This window comes from Lepidothrix coronata, unplaced genomic scaffold, assembly GCF_001604755.1.
Source record: "Lepidothrix coronata isolate B3197 unplaced genomic scaffold, Lepidothrix_coronata-1.0 Scaffold6, whole genome shotgun sequence".
Classification (NCBI taxonomy): domain Eukaryota; kingdom Metazoa; phylum Chordata; class Aves; order Passeriformes; family Pipridae; genus Lepidothrix; species Lepidothrix coronata.
In genome coordinates, this window is record NW_016690186.1 from 8,513,563 (window position 1) to 8,532,791 (window position 19,229).

The 19,229-nt window shown below is 41.2% G+C and overlaps 2 protein-coding genes across 7 annotated transcripts in view; one reads left to right on the forward strand and one right to left on the reverse strand.

The window, feature by feature from the left end:
* Positions 1-530: 530 nt before the first annotated feature.
* On the reverse strand, positions 531-12,234 carry RIOK3 (RIO kinase 3). Of its 3 annotated transcripts, none has more exons than XM_017833094.1 (13): positions 12,025-12,234; positions 11,101-11,222; positions 10,109-10,254; positions 9,876-9,980; positions 9,231-9,340; positions 8,376-8,519; positions 7,382-7,509; positions 6,046-6,234; positions 5,431-5,590; positions 4,396-4,476; positions 3,777-3,866; positions 3,309-3,416; positions 531-1,856 (listed from the first exon to the last, which is right to left on the reverse strand). In XM_017833094.1, the coding sequence occupies exons 1-13, from the start codon at positions 12,217-12,219 to the stop codon at positions 1,755-1,757; spliced, it is 1,680 nt and encodes a 559-aa protein (XP_017688583.1). In that variant the 5' UTR covers positions 12,220-12,234; the 3' UTR covers positions 531-1,754. The 3 variants fall into 3 exon arrangements, with proteins under 3 accessions (XP_017688583.1, XP_017688597.1, XP_017688589.1); XM_017833108.1 differs by lacking the exon at positions 12,025-12,234 and adding an exon at positions 11,644-11,833; XM_017833100.1 differs by having other exon boundaries at positions 1,603-1,856; positions 6,046-6,231.
* A 3,772-nt stretch (positions 12,235-16,006) lies between these two features.
* The window catches only part of TMEM241 (transmembrane protein 241), a 56,616-nt gene continuing 53,393 nt past the window's right edge, over positions 16,007-19,229 (forward strand). For all 4 annotated transcript variants that reach the window (XM_017833566.1, XM_017833572.1, XM_017833579.1 and 1 more), the window contains exon 1: positions 16,007-16,136. In XM_017833566.1, coding sequence (XP_017689055.1) covers positions 16,065-16,136 — 72 coding nt within the window. In that variant the 5' untranslated portion in view covers positions 16,007-16,064. The remainder of the gene's footprint in view (positions 16,137-19,229) is intronic.

Below are 19,229 nucleotides of genomic sequence, written 5' to 3' on the forward strand. Positions count from 1 at the left end.
GTTTTAAGGTATTAGCAACCATTTTGAGATTTTTCCCCCCTCTAAGAAATGTTAAGAGTATTAAAGCTAGTTATAAGCCTAGAATAAGATTACCCTTTTCTTTTTAAAAGCCTTCTCCTCTGAAAAAGATCTGCTTATATCTGACAACGGAAGCTTGTAGTCTTCCTGAAGGGGTCAGCTAACAGCAACACCTAGTCTGTTCTTTCCCTAATACTATTATTTTGGGAAACTTTCACTGAGAAATTTGGAACAGACTTAAGTATCCAAAAGATAAAAGTTCCTTTATTTCAAAAGTAAGGGGTAACTGGAAGACAATTACCTGATTTAGGAAAGGGAAGACGATCTAAGTGCTGGGATGAAACTGGCAAAACCATCAAGGTTGTGTACTGTTCATGTAGTACCCACTCAAATAGTAATTCTTCTATTGTTACAAGGAATGAGTGTAGTCCTACCCTAAGACTGCTCCAGTGAAACACTGAGGATCAGTGAAGGCCTGTATGATGCAAAGAACTATACAAGAATACCACCACAAGATCTTAAGATTTTACTTCACCACGAGTTTTCCAACAAAGAGATAAAAAAGTCACTTTCACAGCACACTGTGAGAATGTCACATGTAGCATCACTATATTCTGCTTGATAAAGAGCAGCATCAAAAACAGCAATCTGTTAAAAAGAAGTTGATTAGAATTTCTTAATTCCAAACCATCCCACCACATCAGTCCATCTTTAAATGTGTTGTTTTGGAGAGAAACATTGCTAGATTTTTAGTACTTTGTAAAAAATAATGTCTGACATTAAGAATCAAAGTATGAAATAGATTGGGGAAACTAAATATTTCTAAGTGAAGCTTTTTTGCTTACAGGTGCAAAAAGAATACACAGCTTTGTCTATGATTACCTTCAGGGCAAGCACATTTGATGCTCTAAACTGACATCCAAGGCAGAGACAGGATTATTACAGTGTTCTGTTTTTGGTTTGCACCGAGTTCTTGGAACCATTTGTATATTGAGTGAAGGTAACTGAACTTACTCTTTGCACCTTGGATGCAGCTGTCAGGATTTCCTGGCATGTCACCAAGGAAGTCCTCTGCAGGTTGAATTCATATCTGTTTCTCATGTAATACCCAACTGTATTTGCAGAGATAGTTAGAGCCACATTCCATCTACTTCAAATGAAAAGGTCCAGACTTTTCCATATATAAATACATTAGTTTGTTAAATTAACATTTTCATACGATTGCAGTGTGTAGTTTGACTTTTCGCTTTGCCCTTGGTGGAGATGGATGAAAGGTTCACTGACATTGTGTCCATACACATTTTTAAATTAGTTTTTCAAGCTGCAATAGGAAAAAAAGAAGGGCTCTTCTCATGTGCTTTCCCACTAAATACTCTGGATGATACAGATGATTTTTTAAATTTTTTTTTTAAACTAAAACATATATAAGCTCTGAATCATGCAAAATATGACCACCTGAGCTACATCAGTCTAATGTAACTGGGCAATTGGTGAAATTGTCAGACTGTCCAAAGTGGGAGTGACAGTCCATTCTTACAGTGCCAGCCTGATGTGTGGGACAAGTTAAAAAAAAAGCAAACCACTGAGGCATCACCATATGCTCGCTGTGTTTTCCATTTTGGTATTCCCAGCCAACCACTCTCTCTTGACATCGGTAGTTGACATTTACCACTGCACCAACATAGTTAGAAGCAGTAAATTTGTGTTTTGTTTTGTTAGCAGCTATACACTCAGTGCTATTCATCATATATAGGTGGGTCTCCATCACTTGAAAACGTTGACAGTTTCTTTCCATGATTCTGCACATGATCTTCATTCATCTTTTCCAAAGCCTCAATCTAGAGAGACAAAAATAAAACCGTGCTGAAATCATGAAACCATGCCTGCACCAAAATGCTGCTAAACAGCGTTAAAAAGTAGATGACAGAGCAGGTATATTTCAGTGATTAAAAGTACAGCTTGAAACGTGTTCTCAACAAGTTACTCAAATGAGTAGCACTCCATTATAGTTTCAAGCTACGTAACTGAAATGTACCAGTTGCAGGGAGGATTGTGTGATTCTTAGGTCTTCTTGTCCCTTTCTCCAACTCTGAACACCTCCACTGTAACTCAGCCAATCCATCAGCATGAGAGAAATACAAGTAATACTAACATTACAAATCCACTGCAGTAATTTTTAACAGTGGCAGTTGAATACAGATATACTTCAGTGTTTTTTGCAATCAAAGTAACAGAGTACAGTGGCTTATTTTGATCTTCTGATTGTTAAGTTTGGATTGCTTTCCCTTCTACTCCAGGGGAGATAATTTTGACTTTAGTCCCTAGTAACAAAAGTCTGAAGTTTAAGAAGCTGCTCAAATTCTCCTCTATGTAAGCAGCAATGTTAAATCTTTCCCATAAAACTTACAAGCACTAAAAGTGACATAAAACAAGAAGAAAAACACTGGACCCTACCCCCTGGTGCCACACCACAGTCAGTGAGGGAACTGTTTTTTGCTTCATTACCTGATACATAATGATCATGGAACTGTGACATTGTGGTCCCTTTATCTCTATCTTACTCTGAGGACCTTCCCCAGGAGTTACCTAATTTCAAGCTGCCACCTACTCCATGCGGGACTAGCATAAACATACACTGTTGTGGAGTAATTAGGTAGAGTAGAATTGCCACATTGCCCTAACTTTAATTAGTAAATATAGACTGATTGACAACTGTTTTTTTCAATGTCTGATATCAGGATGCACGCCTTGAAGAGTTACAGACAAAGGTTGAAAATTAAAAGCCAACAGTGACCAAAGATTCCCACATCCGTATTTACAGTAGCATGATTTTAGGCTTGAAAATTGAAAATGCTAGCCTAAACTTTAAATTCAAGTAAGTTAATATCTAAACCATGAAAATAAGCAGTAGAACAATTATTATTGTTTACCCAGCTTTCCTTTCTCTGCACAACCTGTAAGGTATGTAAGGGAAGACAACAATGCTAGCTTTTAAACTAAAACCAGATCACTAGATTTGCCTTAATCCTGAAAGAAGCAACTAAATGCAACATAAAGCCTCTTACACTTATGAGCAGGGGGATCAGGAAAGGGGGTGAAGCCTGTCAATATGAGTTTCTGTAAACATTTGTACTAGGTTGAAATACTCAAGTTTTTAAAAAGGGATGCAGAATGACTGCTGAAATTTTATTCACACACACTGATCATGCAAACTAAATGTGGAAAGTTAAGGTATTACAACAACTACTATAGCTAACCAAATTAAAACTGTTAGACAGAGAAAGCTATACCTCTGCTTGGAAGTCTACTTCATTGTCAGCTGAAATATTTAAACCTGAGACAGCATTGAAGAGTTCACGCTCATTAAGTGCTTCTGCCACACCTCCTTTCTGGAAGAACTAGACAATATAAAAAGCACACGTTAAACACTTTACTAAACAGAACAAAATATTCCTTTTCCTTTCCCAAGTTACAATCACAATATTTAGTCAAAGTTACATTTTTGCTTTTATTGACCCACAGATAAAAATAACTGAAATAAGTTTTAAGTTCTAGTGGTATCATTTTACTCTTCCACACTTCTTTCCTGTTCAGAGAACACCATCAGCATGGACAATATGCAAGAGTAATCTTGTATATATGTGGTGGTGATCATTTTTTACTGAGTTGTATTGGTTGATTTTTAATTAGCTCTGAATTGATTTTTATCTTGGAAAACATTCAGCAGAACAGAAGATTGTCAGACAAAGAGGTCCTACCTGTGCAACATTCCTACAGTCTCTGAACAAAAACTCAAGTCCGTGAGGATGGGTTGGTTCTACAGACTGACTGACATCAATGAGCCACACCTGTAGTCACAGAGAAATAGCAATTCACTTTGTATTAAAATTTCACATTGGAGATAATGTCCAAAGGAGGGCAACGAAGATGGTGAAGGGCCTTGAGGGGAAGCTGTAGGAGGAGCAGCTGAGGTCACTTGGTGAGGAGACTGAGGGGAGACCTCATTGCAGTCTACAGCTTCCTCATGAGAGGAAGAGGAGGGACAGGCACTGATCTCGTCTGTGGCGACCAATGACATGACCCAAGGGAATGGCCTGAAGTTGTGTCAGGGGAGGTTTAGTTGGATATTAGAAAAAGGTTCTTCACCAGAGGGTGGTTGGGCACTGGAACAGGCTCCCCAGGAAAGCAGTCACAGCACCAAGCCTGAGGGAGTTCAAGAAGCATTTGGATAACACTCTCAGGCCCATGGTGTGACTATTAGGGATGGTCCTGTGCAGGGCTAGGAGTTGGACTCCATGATCCTTGTGGGTCCCTTCCAACTCAGCATATTCTGTGATTCTGTGAAACCTTTCCTCCCCACTTTAAGAACAAACTCACCTTCCCATCATGCCAAAGCATGTTGTATTCACTCAGATCTGCATGGACCAGGTTGCACTCCCTATACAACTGCTGCATCATCTGCAAGGATTAAAATTAATGAAAGAAGTATGCTATACTCCACATAAATATTGCTTGCATGACTATAGAATAAACAAACAAACAAACAAAATGCCTTTCCCCAATCACTGTCTTAATTTACATAATTTTTACCCAAGTCTTCAATAAATTTCCACACAGGGAATCGCAGTTTTGGTACTCTGCCAGCAAACTAAGCTTTTATCACTGAACTTAGCTTTGGCAAGTCTGAAGAATTAGTCTGGTAAACTCAGGTCAGCTCTGCCAATCAGTCCAAGTGCACGAAAGAGATAAACACATTCTCTAGATATACATGTCATTTTCACTGCTATCACATAGGAAAGAAGTCTCAGAGTTGTAGATGCTGAATCCTAACCAGCATACATATTCATTTAAAACATGGTTGTGTTGCTCACTGGTCTCACAATTCGAGGCCTAGACTATATTACCAACATGCAGGGTTGGTTGGCTGGTTCAGTTTTTTAATTTCTATAATGGAATAGTGAGTGGACAGTTAGCAGGTACGTTTGAACCAATTACAGCAGAAAATAGAAAAATCCACTGTGCAGTATTCTAACTCATTCTTTGAAAGTGCTTAAGCCTTGTAAATTATGTGTTTGGTAAGCCCAGAAAGACTTCAGAGAATTTTATAAACCACATGCTGCTTCTATAAAAGGACTACTTGCTCATAATTCCTCTACTGCTAAGTATCTGTCAACAAGTCCCAGCATGTCTTCCACTCAGATTAAGATTAAATTTAAATATCTTTTTTTAGTGGATAATTTTTTATTTACTCTAAGTCACACATTAAACAGCAGCAAAATAAGACTTTGAACTTCATATCTTGGAAGTGATGCAAGCATCCTAAAAAGTAAATAAATGATCATTTGTCCTTTAAATTATTCACCTAAAAGAAAACACAACCCAGAATTGGAGGAGAAATCAGCATTGTCTTACATTGAGAGTCTGATAGTAGGCCTTTTTCATGTCTTCACTACTAAGTGTTACATCCTTTAGTTTAGGAGCTGGGATTTGATCCTTGCCAATGAAAGACATAACCAAGACGTGTTTCTTAAGGATAACCACTTGAGGACAAGGAATTCCTGCATTTTGCATTCTGTGGATCAGAAAATAGATACTGATTTAGAAAAACAAAAGCCCCAAAACCATATAGTTCTAGTTCCTGCTTGCTCATTTCCAATCTGAGAGAGTGTGTAAGAAACTCGATCCAGAATAAAAAAAGTCTTTGAAATAGACAGAATTGAAAACTGAATAAATATATTTATTTCACATAGGAAAATTCAGATCCTAAAGTCATAAGTGAGTCTAAGAATGCTCACTGAACACTTTTACAACTAGAGCCTGCTAACTTCATGGGCTTGTAAACTCTGCTGCCAAATCACTGAAGATGCTGACAACTCATTAAACTGTAAGAAACCAGAAGCTTTTTCAATCTGTGGCACGTTGTATATTATTTTGACCTAAAAAACAAATCTAAACTTCTACCCAGACATAGTGTATCTTCCTTACACAGAGAAGGCATTTGACAACTACCCTTGATTTTTTCTTTACCTTGTTAAGTTATGCATTTCTTTCTCAGCCCACATACGAATAATCTTTCGTGGATTCAATTTACTGAAGCGGTCTTTAAATCTGTAGTCATCCTTGATGTATTTGTCACGGTTCTTGAATTCATTAAGAGTTGTTTTAAACACTTTGATGGCACATTCCGGAGGAATAACTTTATCTTCAGTTGCACTTCTCGTGGAAAAAGTCAAATATATAACAAAGTTAGCTATTTGCATCTTTACAACCAAATGCATGCTTTTGGTTTTTTTATATAATACAAGATACAGCAATTTTTAATATAAGAGGTCTGACTTTCTATCAAATCTAGAAGCCAACTCAAGTTAAGTTTATAACAATTCTATGATTAAACTTGCATATGAATGTTTGGGTTTTGGCATTTTGATTATATGTTGCTTATCAAACAGGTTACCTCTCCCAGTTTGGTAATATTTTACTTAAATGTCATAGCTAATAACAGCCCTGTTAATGGATATACCTGCTACAAGAATTTACAGGTGAAAATAGTCTTCCCTTAGAACAATAATAGTAGCATCATAGTATTTTGTAAAGCACCACAAAAATATTAAATAGTACCAGGCAAAAGAACACTCCTGAACATCATTGAAGCAACAGTCAAGTTAAAAAAAAAAAAAGGGCACAGCTTTTCTCCCCAACTCCAACTTACAACTTACCTCTATCTTGACATCTCTAAATCAATTATCTGTATTTGGGTTTTATTATTTCTTTCTCAAACACCACTAATTTAAAGTGAGCTAAATGTACTACAGTCACTACTAATGTATTATAATCCTTCCAGTGTGGCAGCTTTTACAACTGGACTCTTGCATGACTCACAAAGTGAACAGCATCCCAACACTATGCTCAGGGTAACCCTAAAGTAACAAATAGCACCTCCACTGAGCTGCACAGATGGAGCTGACCATACAGCGATCTGTACAGAAAGACAATCTTCAGGTAGCCTAATATCATCATGACAGCTCTATAATCTGGTGCAGGTTGGTGGAAAGAGTTCCTCAAAAATCTCCAGACTTCTTTTTTATAAAAGGAGTACATCTGTTTCTACAGAAAAGCAGGTGGATTTGTCCCCATTCATTAAATGGACTCCAAGGAGGAAAGTGGGGATTTTTTTTACTTCATGGTTGGTACCATTTGGTTTTTAGATTTATTATTATTATTATCTGCATACATATGAATACAGACTTTAAAGGCTTGGAAATAAAAAAGCTATAAAAGGAGCTGTTTAAATATTTCTGTGGTTTCTGCTTTTTAAATCATCTCTGGTACTTAAAGCTACCATCAGTAACAACAACACACTTACTTTCCTCCATAGGCATGAAAAACAACAGATTCTTTTCCTGTGCTGATGCAGCCTGTGATGGTCTCCAGCATCCCAGCATTGACCATCTTGTACAGAAGTAAACGTGTTTTAGGATCCACTGCTTTCTCCTACAGGCAAGAAATTAATAGTCAATTCATTAAAATAATTCTTTGTTTTACAACAAATTTAGGATATTTATACACCACAAGATTTCAACTATGTGGAAAGAATAATGTAATAATAAAATTCTCTCAACTGATAAAGAGGAAGAAAAACCAAACTGAAATAAACAGATGAAGCAAAATCAGTCTGCTCCAGGACTGTCATCTTAGGATTTAACTCTCAGGTTCCTTATCAGCTGTGAAACACATACAGCATTTTACCAATTCCACACAGACTCAACAGCACTTTCTACAGTGTTTTCAAGAAGTCTTTACAAATCATAAATCAAAATATCCTAACTATTATATTTCTTTGATATCAGTAATAATAAAGAAAAGCATAATACTCAGATTTGAAGAAGTCCACAGCAGGAATCACCAGAGGCTCTAATCTAAAATCACCCATAAAGCCTATCAACTGACTTCCTAAATTATTAAGTCAGTTTAGTTGGTCACCTCATCTTCCTTGAGCTTGCTATGAAGACAGATATTTGGAGCCAGAGGGTTGAACTGCAGAGGATTAGTCCTCTGGATAGTTTCTATAAATAACTTCCAGCCAGTTTATTCATTATAGCTGATTAAATTTAGAAAGATGAAGAGAAAAAGAAAATGGAAGGTGCTTGCCCTTACTTTGATATGGCTCTCACAGTAATGCAGCTCAAATAAAAACAGCCTTTTTCTAGGAGCTGGCTGATAACATCTCCTTCAGCAATGTTAGTATAATATTTCTTAACTGTTTTACTAAAAATGGAATGTTTCAAGAAGTTTCCAAAGCAGTGTTCAGCTATTACACAAGATAAAAAGTATATAGAGAAAATTTATTAAAAACATACAGCAGTGGAGTGCTCCTTCTTTTCATGGAGCCTTGCACTTCGACGTTCCTCAGAGTATGCATGTTGTTTTAAGGCATTGAAGACTTGATTTGACAGCTTTAAGTCCATCCCAATTCCATCCCCAACTTGGAATTCAGGTGCAAACTACAAGTAGAAATAATAGAAATTTAAGCATTGTTACGAGCAGACACGAAAAGTTGGCACAAACAGAAATTTCTCATTCTGATTTGGAAATACCCAGGGTAGATTAGGACCTATGTGAAACCCACTTTGTGTAATGTTGTCACTATGTTAAAAAACATATTGCTTTCAACTCAGAACTCAAAGTTCTACCCAAATTGATATGAGATTACCTAACATCCTGCAAAAATAGCACTTGCAGCATTTCCTTATTTGCAGAAGTTGCACCACATACCTTAAAGAAAATGGAAGGCATGTGCTATAGATAAACAGACTGAAAAGCTGTAAATCAATTATTTGACTGAAAATAAGTTACTTGGCTCATCAGACGAAATTAATTAAAGAAAGGAGGTTACACAATAGCTATGCCTTTCAAAAGTAGCTTCAATGTTTTATTTGCCTGTGTGCCAAACTTGCTGATAGTTTTGTTTTGCCAAAACAGTTCTGTGCAAATTCTTGAATCATGGTCAGTAACAAACTATTATTAAACAGAAAACCCACACAACTCAAACTGCCAATTTGAATAACTAAACCAAACACTACGTTGCTTTGATTTGATGGGAAAAAAAATCAGCACCTTATCCAGTAGCACACATGGACAAGCATTAGTTCTTTGGCTGAATTGCAGCATTCCAGTTTTATACACAAAATAAATTTCCCTAAGTTTTCACTTACATTTTCCATGCGAGCAGTGTTCTTTCTTCCACATACCACTTCATCATGTTTAGTAGTAATATCTTTTCCTTTTCCTATGAAACCCCTTCTCGGTGTGGTAGTAGGTTTATCTGCCAGCAGTGAGAAAAATAAATCAAACTTTACACCAAAACAAACATAACTTATGCTCACAAAGGTCCTACAATGTCCAAAAATGTAACATAATTTCAGATTACTTCAATTGTATGATCTTAATGAAGTCTTCTCTTATCCTAAGCATGACAGCTTCTTTTGCTATGTTATGACTTACTTCTATATCTTCTCTGGGGTATCAGACACCTTTTTGGCATATTAAGACAGGAATATTCAATGTCATGTGAAGATGATATTGACCCTAGCCAAATGTAGATGACAGATATGCCCATCTCAGAATACTTTCCACGTACAATAGTTATTTAGCCAGATTCAGCCACTGAAGCCAATATACTGGCAGACAGAAGCCTGAAATTACCTGCCCAACCGCCTGCTGACACCTCCCAATGAGGTGTCATTGCTTTTACATACAACTGGTATACCTCCTTACATTCAAAGAAAACTTGATTTAACTATGTCATATTCTTAGGCCTATGAACTGAAGAAACTGTATTGTTTAAAACTGTCACATACCTGCTCTGTAAGGATCATGACGGGTATCCTGCCAATCAACCTCATCCTCTGAGCTGTCACTGTCATAGGGATGCACCTTCCGATAATTTTCAAAGGATATGGAGACTTGAGAAAGAAAACAAGTAAGTATGTCAGTGATTATCAGGGATTTGCTACTTCCTCACAGCTCTGCCAACTTAAACAGAGTGCCAAGAATATCTCCAAAGCAAAAATATTTTTTCTCATGAAGGTACCTTTGCTATCTCCATTGATCTTCTTCTCTTCACGCCGAAGCTGTGCATCATATTCCCTATCAAATTCCATCTGCAGCATCTGAGCTAGCATTAGGTCACTAGAAGTGTCGATATTTTCTCCTGTAATAAATGGACCTTCAGCAACACTGTGTGAGATGAAAGCAGAAATTTTAAAAAGTTAAACTCAGTAATGTAAGCATAAACCACTGTTTTGTATCATTTCATCACTCTATACAAAAGACTTCATGTAGAGCTGCACAGAAAGGAATGGATCTCAGCTCTCCACCTCCCCCTCAAGCCAACACTAAATATTAATAGATCATGACTTCATTTCTCTCTGCCACTTTTTATGATGGAAACATTACTTGAACTTTTACTTGCTTACCATTCTATAAGAAGCATTAAGCACTATTTTTAAGGTGTCCTTCACAAAAAAAAAAAAGGCAGCATACAGGTGTATGTGTGTGTATACATATTTATATGTTTTGTAAATAAAAACAAACCCGCAAATAGTGTCACTTTGCTTTGCTCTGCTTCACAGGAAAGACTGCAGTAAAAATTTTTATAAGTTTAGAACTAGTAAGCTCTTGGCCCTTGTTTAGAGCTTTCAAGTAGTAGGAGGATACAGGTGATATACCTGAGAGTTCTTGAAATAACATTTTAAACTGTTAAAAGAAGTCTCTAAAAGGGTAGAAAAAAATCCCTATTTCTGAGATTTCTCTAAACATAGCTTACAGACTGGGTTAATGCACCCAGAAAATGCAAAGAAAACATGAAGAAAGAAGGAAGGGCAACAGAGAAGAGAATCTAAGGAAGATTTTTAACTGGGGGAAGCCATCTTCACTGAAAAGATCTGAAGAAGCAGAGTTAGGAGGCAACAGGCAAAAGCATTTGCTATATTGCTGTGCACTAAGCACACTGTAAGAAAACGCACAAGAGAGAGAAGATGGCAGCACAACTATGGAGATCACTAATCCAGGGCTCGAACTTACGCAACCACTTCAGGAAAAGCAGCATTTTCCTCTTCCAGCTGCAGTTCTTTTGCCAGCTGTTCACTCATTACATCAGCAAGAGAACATGATATTGATGTTGTGTTAGGGGTTCCCCATGGACACTGTAAATAAGCATTTTATTAAAATCAGCAAGATTTGTAAAGTGACAACACAATAATCAGGATAATTAGCTATTGCTAGCACCAAAATAAGCTCACATAATCTTTTAAGAGCTTGTCTTCTACAGATACTTGGGGAACTACTCAAAGAGTAGTTTCATAAACTCAGTAGGGAGAACTGGGGTTGAAACTGGGGTTGGTAGTCACTAATCGGGGTAGGAAACAGTTTGTCGGTACTCTCTGAAGACGGGGTAAAGCCTTCTGAGAAAGTTTGCTTACAAGTGTACACACTTGTATATCTATGTAAAACTTCTCTTGGAATAACACGACCGTAATAGCTTATGCACAGTTTCCTCCCCCGTTTTTAGGGCCCTGAAAAGACAGCCATCATAAAACATCCCCTCAAAACTTCCCCAGCACACACGTAACCTCGCTGGGGGAGGCGGCGGCTGGGAAGTGACGAATCCAACCAAGCTGTGACTCGCTGCCTACCGCCGTGATAACCAAGCTCGCTTAGCTCCAATTCCCTGCTCGCCAGCAGAGCTTGGAGAGAACAACGCATTTATCAGGCTGCCACACCAGCCCTCTCCAGCAAGGAGATAATTGCCGGTAGCAGCAAGAACGCCATTCCCCGTCCATCGCTGCTCGGGTGGCTCTGCCAAGTGACCGTGACCCTGGCGGTGCTGACACCGCCCCGCAGCGCCCTCTCCACGGCCTCAGTTCTCCTCCTCCTCCACGAGCTCCCCGGAGCCCGGACAGCGGCGGCGGCCCCGCAGCGGCCCCGGGCTGCCGGCACAGCGCTCACCTTGCTCTGCCAGGCGGGGCCCGGACCGGCGTCGGGGGCGGCGGCGGCGACTCCCACCGAGTCCATGGGGCACACAGGGGCGGGCGGGGAGCGGCAGGAACGGGGTCCCTCTTCGGGGCAGCGACGCTCCGACTGCGAAACCTTCCGGGTCCTTCCCGGTCCTCCCTGGCCGTCACGGGCCGTCAGGCGGCCCATTGGCCGCCGGCTCGGGCATCGCCCGCCTTTCCGGTGATGTCAGCGGGGCGGCCGCGGCGCGCTGGCGGCGTACGGAGCCTTCGGTAGGGCCGGCCCGTGGTTCCGGCACCTCCCCCCGCCCCGCCCCGCCCCGCCCGGCGGCCCCAGAGGGCTGAGGGACAGCGCCGGGCACCGGAGCTGGGCTGCCGGCAAAGCGAACGGGGGGAGTTAAAGAGCTCATGTTTGGTTTTATCTCAGGAAGTAACCGAGGGAACCGTGGGAAAAAGCCAAACCAAAACAAACCATGAGCGAACGGCAAAACAAATGGATGGAGTCCAGAGAAGGGCAACGAAGCTGGTGAAGGGTCTGGAGCACAAGTGCTGTGAGGAGAGGTTGAGAGAGCTGGGGTTGTTTAGCCTGGAGAAGAGAAGGCTCAGGGAGACCTCATCACTCTCTACAACTCCCTGAACGAAGGTTGTAGCCAAATGGGGGTCGGGCTCTTCTCCCAGGCAGCAAGTGACAGGACAAGAGGACATAGCCTTAAGCTGCACTAGGGAGACTTAGGTTGGACATTGGGAACAATTTCTTCCCAGAAAGGGTGATTAGATATTGGAATGGGCTGCTGAGGGAGGTGGTGGAGTCACCGTCCCCTGGAGGTGTTTAAGGAAAGACTGGATGTGGCACTTTAGTGCCATGGTCTAATTGACACGGTGGTGTTGGGTTATCGGGTTGATTCAATGATCTCAGAGGTCTTTTGCAACCTAATTGATTCTGTGAAATTAAATAGGCGATGTTCGTTTTTATCTCAGGGAGTAACAGAGGGAATGGAAAAAAAACCCCAAAGCAAACCATAAGCAAACAGTTTAATCCCAATCCCATACCTCATGGTAAATACAAAATTAAATATTTTCTATGTGACCTACCATCCCTTACACCTCAATTTTATACATAATATTTTTCTGGAAAATAGTGATTTAAATGCCCTCTTTCCAGGACAGGGGCAGCAGAATGGCATTTTGCAACAACACAGATGCTGTTTAGGTCTGCTTGGGCAAGTTTCCCAACAAGAAGGAAACAATGCCTAGAACCCTCAGGCCTGGCTCACCTCCAGCTGTTGAAGGTATCTATCAACAGTTGTAGACAAATGTGCCATCACAATTGCCATCAATAACCTGAAAAACAACCTAGCAAAGTTGGCTGGCTCCAAGAGCAGAAGTGGTAAGGAATTGTATAGCTCCTGTGGCATCTCCCAGCCTGCTCAAAGTTCTGGGTTACACATTTACCAAAGCCCATGCTGCCAGGCAGGCCCAGCAAAAGCCACTCTCATCAACTCTCAGGCATGCAAGAATCAGCTTCATCAGCCAAAGTTCATCTAATTTGTCTTTAGCAACCTGCAGTGACGTAACACAGTGCAATATCCCAAGACAATTTGTTCAGTGTTCATTATTGCAGGAAATCCCCGACTAAAAAAGAAACCATTTGGAAGGTGGCAGGGACCCAGGTTGTAATGTACAACCTGCAGGTACGACACAACCTTGTGCCATGGAGACATTATAGTGTCATAATATCATTTAGGTTGGAAAAGACCTTTAAGATCATCAAGTCCAACCGTTAACCCAGCACTGCCAAGTGCCTGGCGAGGGTGGCTTTTTCTGGTGATAAGTACCAGTGTGGTTCTTTTCCATTCTGTGCTTAGCCGTGGCAGAAAGAGATTATTTCTTTGCCTTTTCAGCTGCCTTTTGGGGATGTGAAGATTGCTGCCATGCCCCCTTCAATCTTCTTTGTCTAAATTTAAGAGTTTTATAAATGAGCAGAATATCAAAGCAGTGTCCTGCTGCCCTGAGAAAATCATTGTTCTTGCACAGCTGTGCAAGCACTGATTAAGAAAATGGGGTTTGGTAGTTTTTGATTCAAACAGTGACTTAATATTCCTATATCTTGTTATTAAGTTTTTAATTTTCAAAAATAAGTCTTCTATTTTAGTCTCTTAAATATTACCTGATTAGGCCTTGATCCCATGACCTCCTATATGAATGGATCAAGCTTTGAACTGAATTATGTTAAGAAGAAATGTTCTGTAAAATGACATCTAAACTAAATAATTAGCAACACATTCACATCTCACAATAAAAATAGTTAAAATCTTGGTAGAGCAGAAACTTCCCTTCATATTAATCAAAATTTAGAGCAAAGCTGTATAGCAATTACTTAGTATGCAATTCAAGTCAGTCATGATAAACAATACTGGCAGAAATTTATATGTTCATTCTTGATCCCTGACTGTAAGTGGTTAACAAGAATTCAAACCTGCCTCTGCATTTAGCTGTAGGAAGATATATCATCTTTGCCCAAGTCTCCCACTTGTAATAAGAAATACTGCAAAAAACCAGAGAGATCACTCTGGAAATGATACTCTTGTCGCATGCTTTCATTAGTCTCTGCAGATATCTGTAAACTTTTCTTATTCTTTTTTTAAAGCTTTACAGGCTGAATTTTTGGCACAATGCAAAGTATACCTTTGTTTGCAAAATAGACTTCTGCCATGGTTATATAAGGAGGTGCTCTACAAAGTGGAAAAGCTGTGTCACCTACCCTGCCATCTCTAACTCTGACAGTGGCTTGTCAGTGATCTCTGTAGACCTGGATGGACCAAATCTTTCAGCACTGGAAATCTGATGTCTGTTTTGGGCCACCACCTTACAAACCAGATAGGATCACGTCTGATGCACCAAAATGCTTGAATTTGTCTTGATGCAGTGGCGACTGTTCAGCTGTTGTACTCTGTTGACTTTGTCTTTGGAGGCTAAACATAGCAGGTTAGACAGGCTTATTTTATGGGTTGTATTTGACTACCTAGTGCCCCCTTAACTCCCCAGTTTAGGCCATGGTCAGTTCCTTATTTATGCTGTTTTGTCCTCTAAAAATAGGGTGTATGTGTACAGAGAGAGTGTTACCTGAGCAAAGTCAAGGTGAGAACTGCAGAGATAGGACCTTGCTAATACCAGGTCTGACAAGAATGAGGCTTACCTAGGCCATAATAAAAGGATGCCCAGTAACCATGACTTGATAGGACGTGTCTTTCTCTGCTTCTCTACCTCCCTGGGATATTTATAGTTTACATGTCACCAGTGAATCATACGATCATAGAATAGTTTGGGTTGGAAGGGGCCTTTAGTCATCTAGTTCAACGTCCCTGCTGTGAGCAGGGGTATCTTCAACTAGATCAAACTGCCCACAGCTTCACCCAGCCTGAATCTGAACACTTCGAGGCAGATCTACTGCCTGTTCCAGTGTCTCACCACCCTCACCATAAAAAATATCTCCCTTATATCTAATCTAAATCCGCGCTCTTTCAGTTTAAAGCTGTTCCCCCTTAGCTGTTCTGTCACTACATGCCCATATAGGAAGTCTCTCCATCACTCTTATGGGCCCCCTTTAGGTACTGGAAGGCTGCTCTAAGGTCTCCCCAGAGTCTTCTCTTCTCCAGGCTGAACAACCCCCAGCTCTCAGCCTGTCTCCATAGGAGAGGTGCTCCAGCCCTCTGATCATCTCTTCGTGACTGGACTTGCTCGCTCTAACAGGTCCGTGTCCTGTGCTGAGGGCCCCAGAGCTGGACGCAGCACTCCAAGTGGGGGTCTCATAAGGGCAGTGTAGTGGAGGCCTTGCCCTGGTGGCCGCGGTTCCCTGGATGCCGCCCAGGATGCGGCGGTGTCCGGGCTGGGAGCGCTCCCGGCGGGCCCCTCCGCAGGCACGGCCGCCAGGCGGCAGCAGCGGCGCCAGAGGAGGCGGCGCCCAGCGGAGCGGCCGCGGCGCGACGTGTCGCTGCCATGGCCGACGGGCGCCGCCGGCGGGGGCGGCGGTGACAGATGTATTTGAAGAGGCCGGCGGGCGGCCTCGCCTTCTGCCTCTTCTACCTGGCGTCCTGCTTCACCAACAAGGTGAGGGCGGGAGCGAGGCCGCCCCAGTCTCGGAGGGGCCGGGCGGGGCGGAGGGAGGTGCGGGGGTGCCGGGCAGGCGGTCCGCTCAGCGGGAATGGGGCGCGAGGTAAGTGCAGGGACCCAGCAGGAGGCGAAGGAGGGACGATGTCCTCTGCTTGCCCTGCCCTGCTTTGCTCGGGGAGAGCCGCGGACCAGCCCCTCCCCGACGGGACTATCCCACGAGTGAAAAATTCCCTGGCATTCCAGCCCGAAGGGCCACCGCCCCCCAGCGAGGTGTGCTCCCGAAACTGGGGATAGGACTGTCTGCTACCGGTCTTGTTTTTCTCAGTGTGTGACATCTCAACCTTTCCACGACACAGAAGTTCCAATACTGGCTTGTTAAGGAGAGCAAAGAGGTGACATCCTATCATTCCAATGAATGAAGTGTTATAGAGCCAGAAATTAGGCTGCTCTGAAAGTATCGCTGATGCTGTATATATTGCACGATTGGATATCTAGCAACCACACTCATTCTCAAGAGAAGATCTGTTAACTGGAACAATAATACCAAGGGAAAAATCTGAAATATTGAAAGTGTTGTATCAGTAGTGGAACAAATGTTAACTTCCATGGACCCTGTGACAGCTTAATTAGTCGGCAAATTAAGGACAAGAATTTTGTTTTCCACTGTGTGACTGAGTTGCTTATTAGTGTTGCTGAAATGTTTAAGCAGAAGGAGAAGTAAGCTGCAGATGGCCACATCGCAAATAAAATTGTAGACTTAAAACATAGTTTGAAGTAGTTTTTTCACTCTGGCAGGGGGAGATAGAGTAACTGCTCCTTGCTGTCCTATTTATCTTAGAGTATGTGTTTCTGGTTCCAATTTGTGAAAGAAAAGATGTTATTGAAGGAATCGTTATGGATTTTCTGGGAGAGGGCTGGAGAAAAGCAGCATTTCAGAGGTGAAAATGAAACCTCTTCTGGGCAGTGGCCACTGGTTTCTGTTCCAAGGTACACTTGCCATTAAGGATGCTCAGAAAAAGACTGAAGTCCAGACAGGAAACAAAGTTTGTAGGGAGAGATAATGCGCTTGATTTGACAGACTGCTAGGAGCAGTGGTTACTTAAACAGAAAGAGGCTAGAAGAGCTGCCAAATTGCGTCATGGATTGGGAAAGGTTCTTGGCTAACTGTACTTGAGAGGAAGTCAGAAGGACTTCAACGTAGGGCCTCCATTTTCAAACCTGAATATAGATTTTGGTGTAATAAAGTTAAAAATAACTAGAATATAGACCTTTTAGTTGTTGCAGGTGGTATGCAAATGCAGGCGGGGGGACGGACATGTGCAGATATATCATCCTGATTTAAAACCCATGTGGTAGTTCTGACTCTTGTATGTGTAATATGGCTCATCAATATGCCTTGTCTCTCTACACTGATGCCAGCTTCTTAGTGACACCCTACACACCTAAAAACTGGACTTTGCAAAGGGCTCAGCACAGTTTCCTCTCTGTTGAAAGCTTTCAGCTTCTCCTTTTGCCCTTGACAGCTTCTGCTGGCTCCTGGAAGGAGCAGCAGGTATGTTTCATTTCCTCTGAGGAAGCTTCAGTCATTCTTCTCCTTTGCAGGAATAGTATTTATATACTGCATTACAGAAAATTGTTAGATCCGGATATACGTGTTGAAAGACATGTAATAATGCCTCATATTTGCATACATACATATATAGCATGAAAAGACACCAGCATCCATACACACAGACCCTGACAAAGAGTGCTAAAACAATAACACAGAGGCTTTGCGTTTCACCCTCATGTATTACATCTCCAGTAGGCTTTCTGGACTACTTAGTATTTTACACATAATAGCATGTGAACAGAATGTTAGGTGTGTGAGATGCATTGATCATAAGGAGACAGTTCTGTTAAGATTATTGGTCTTGATTCTGCCAAAGGTTGCCTCTGTGGTATGATATGATGTTAATTGACAGGTGCTTATGGGTTTTTGTTTCTGTTAATCCTTTTCCCATTCAGTATGATGCATGGAGTGTGCTCAGAAAGTGAAAGTACAATTCAGAAGGTAGCCTTCTCCATTGTTCAGTCACTCCATGCCCCATATACTTTAGTGTCTGTTACCTTCCGCAGTAACTCAAGCAGCATCCAGCAGTTCTGGTGTGGGAAGTGTCACAAATGAGTGTTTTATGTTGCTCAAAGAATCACTGGCAAAGGTATTGGCAAGAATGGGTTTAATGTTAAGGTGAAATCACAACAGAGTTCATTGGCAAGGTTTGCTCTACTACCATCATTACTACATACGTTATATCATTATTACATTACTACGTCATTGCATCTACTACATCATTTCCAGGTGGTTAAAGCAGACAGAGAGAAATCAGACTGAAATCAATCAATCTAAAAATAAATCAACCTAAAATGATCTATGTGGAAGTAAGGATACAAAAGTGTAAGGGTAAAAGGGAATAAGACGCTCCAGTTGAGTCACAGGGTTCAGAGTGGGCCCCCATGCCAAACTTAGCCCCGGACTTGACCAACAGTTTAGGCCTAAAGGTTTTAACAGCACTTAAACTTAATGGTGCTAAATGAATAGTTTAATTTAAACAATTTAACAAAAGATTCATACAGAATTTACAGTAGGTACAACAGTGACTCACTTAGAGGCCTGTCTTACGAATCTAACGTACTTAAGAATCTAAGAGAGCAACATTCATAGTACATTTGCTATAGCATGTTGACACTTGTGTGCACATAGACCTGAAGAAGTATGTACAAGGTATACCTGTAAAAAATTCCCCTTGAGTGCAGTGAAATGGTCATGTCTTGAGGAGTGGGGGTGTCAGCCCAGGCTCCACTGTCAGTGTTCGGTGGCAGTCCTCCAAGTATAGCAAACTTGAGAGTTCACTGGCTCTGAGATGCGTCCCACTCAGAGGGAGATTGCTGTTCACAGCTTGCTGTGGTCCAGGAGAGATCAAAGGGGCTCACTTAGGACTGCTGTTTATAGGGTCAAAAGAGAATTGGCTTTAGTCATAGTAATTTTCCATCCTGGCTGCAATGCGGGTTGGTAACTTTCTCTAACAGTTCAATAAGAAAAATGTTGTT

Bases quoted from the DNA above. Each gene is read 5' to 3' on its own strand.
- RIOK3 (XM_017833094.1), bottom strand. From the start codon at position 12,219: ATGGGCCGCCTGACGGCCCGTGACGGCCAGGGAGGACCGGGAAGGACC. The intron at 10,255-11,100 runs GTAAGTTCGAGC...CATCTCACACAG, and splicing joins GCTTTTCCTGAAGTGGTTGC to TGTTGCTGAAGGTCCATTTA. The intron at 6,235-7,381 runs GTAAGTGTGTTG...TTTTTCCACGAG, and splicing joins TTTCATGCCTATGGAGGAAA to AAGTGCAACTGAAGATAAAG.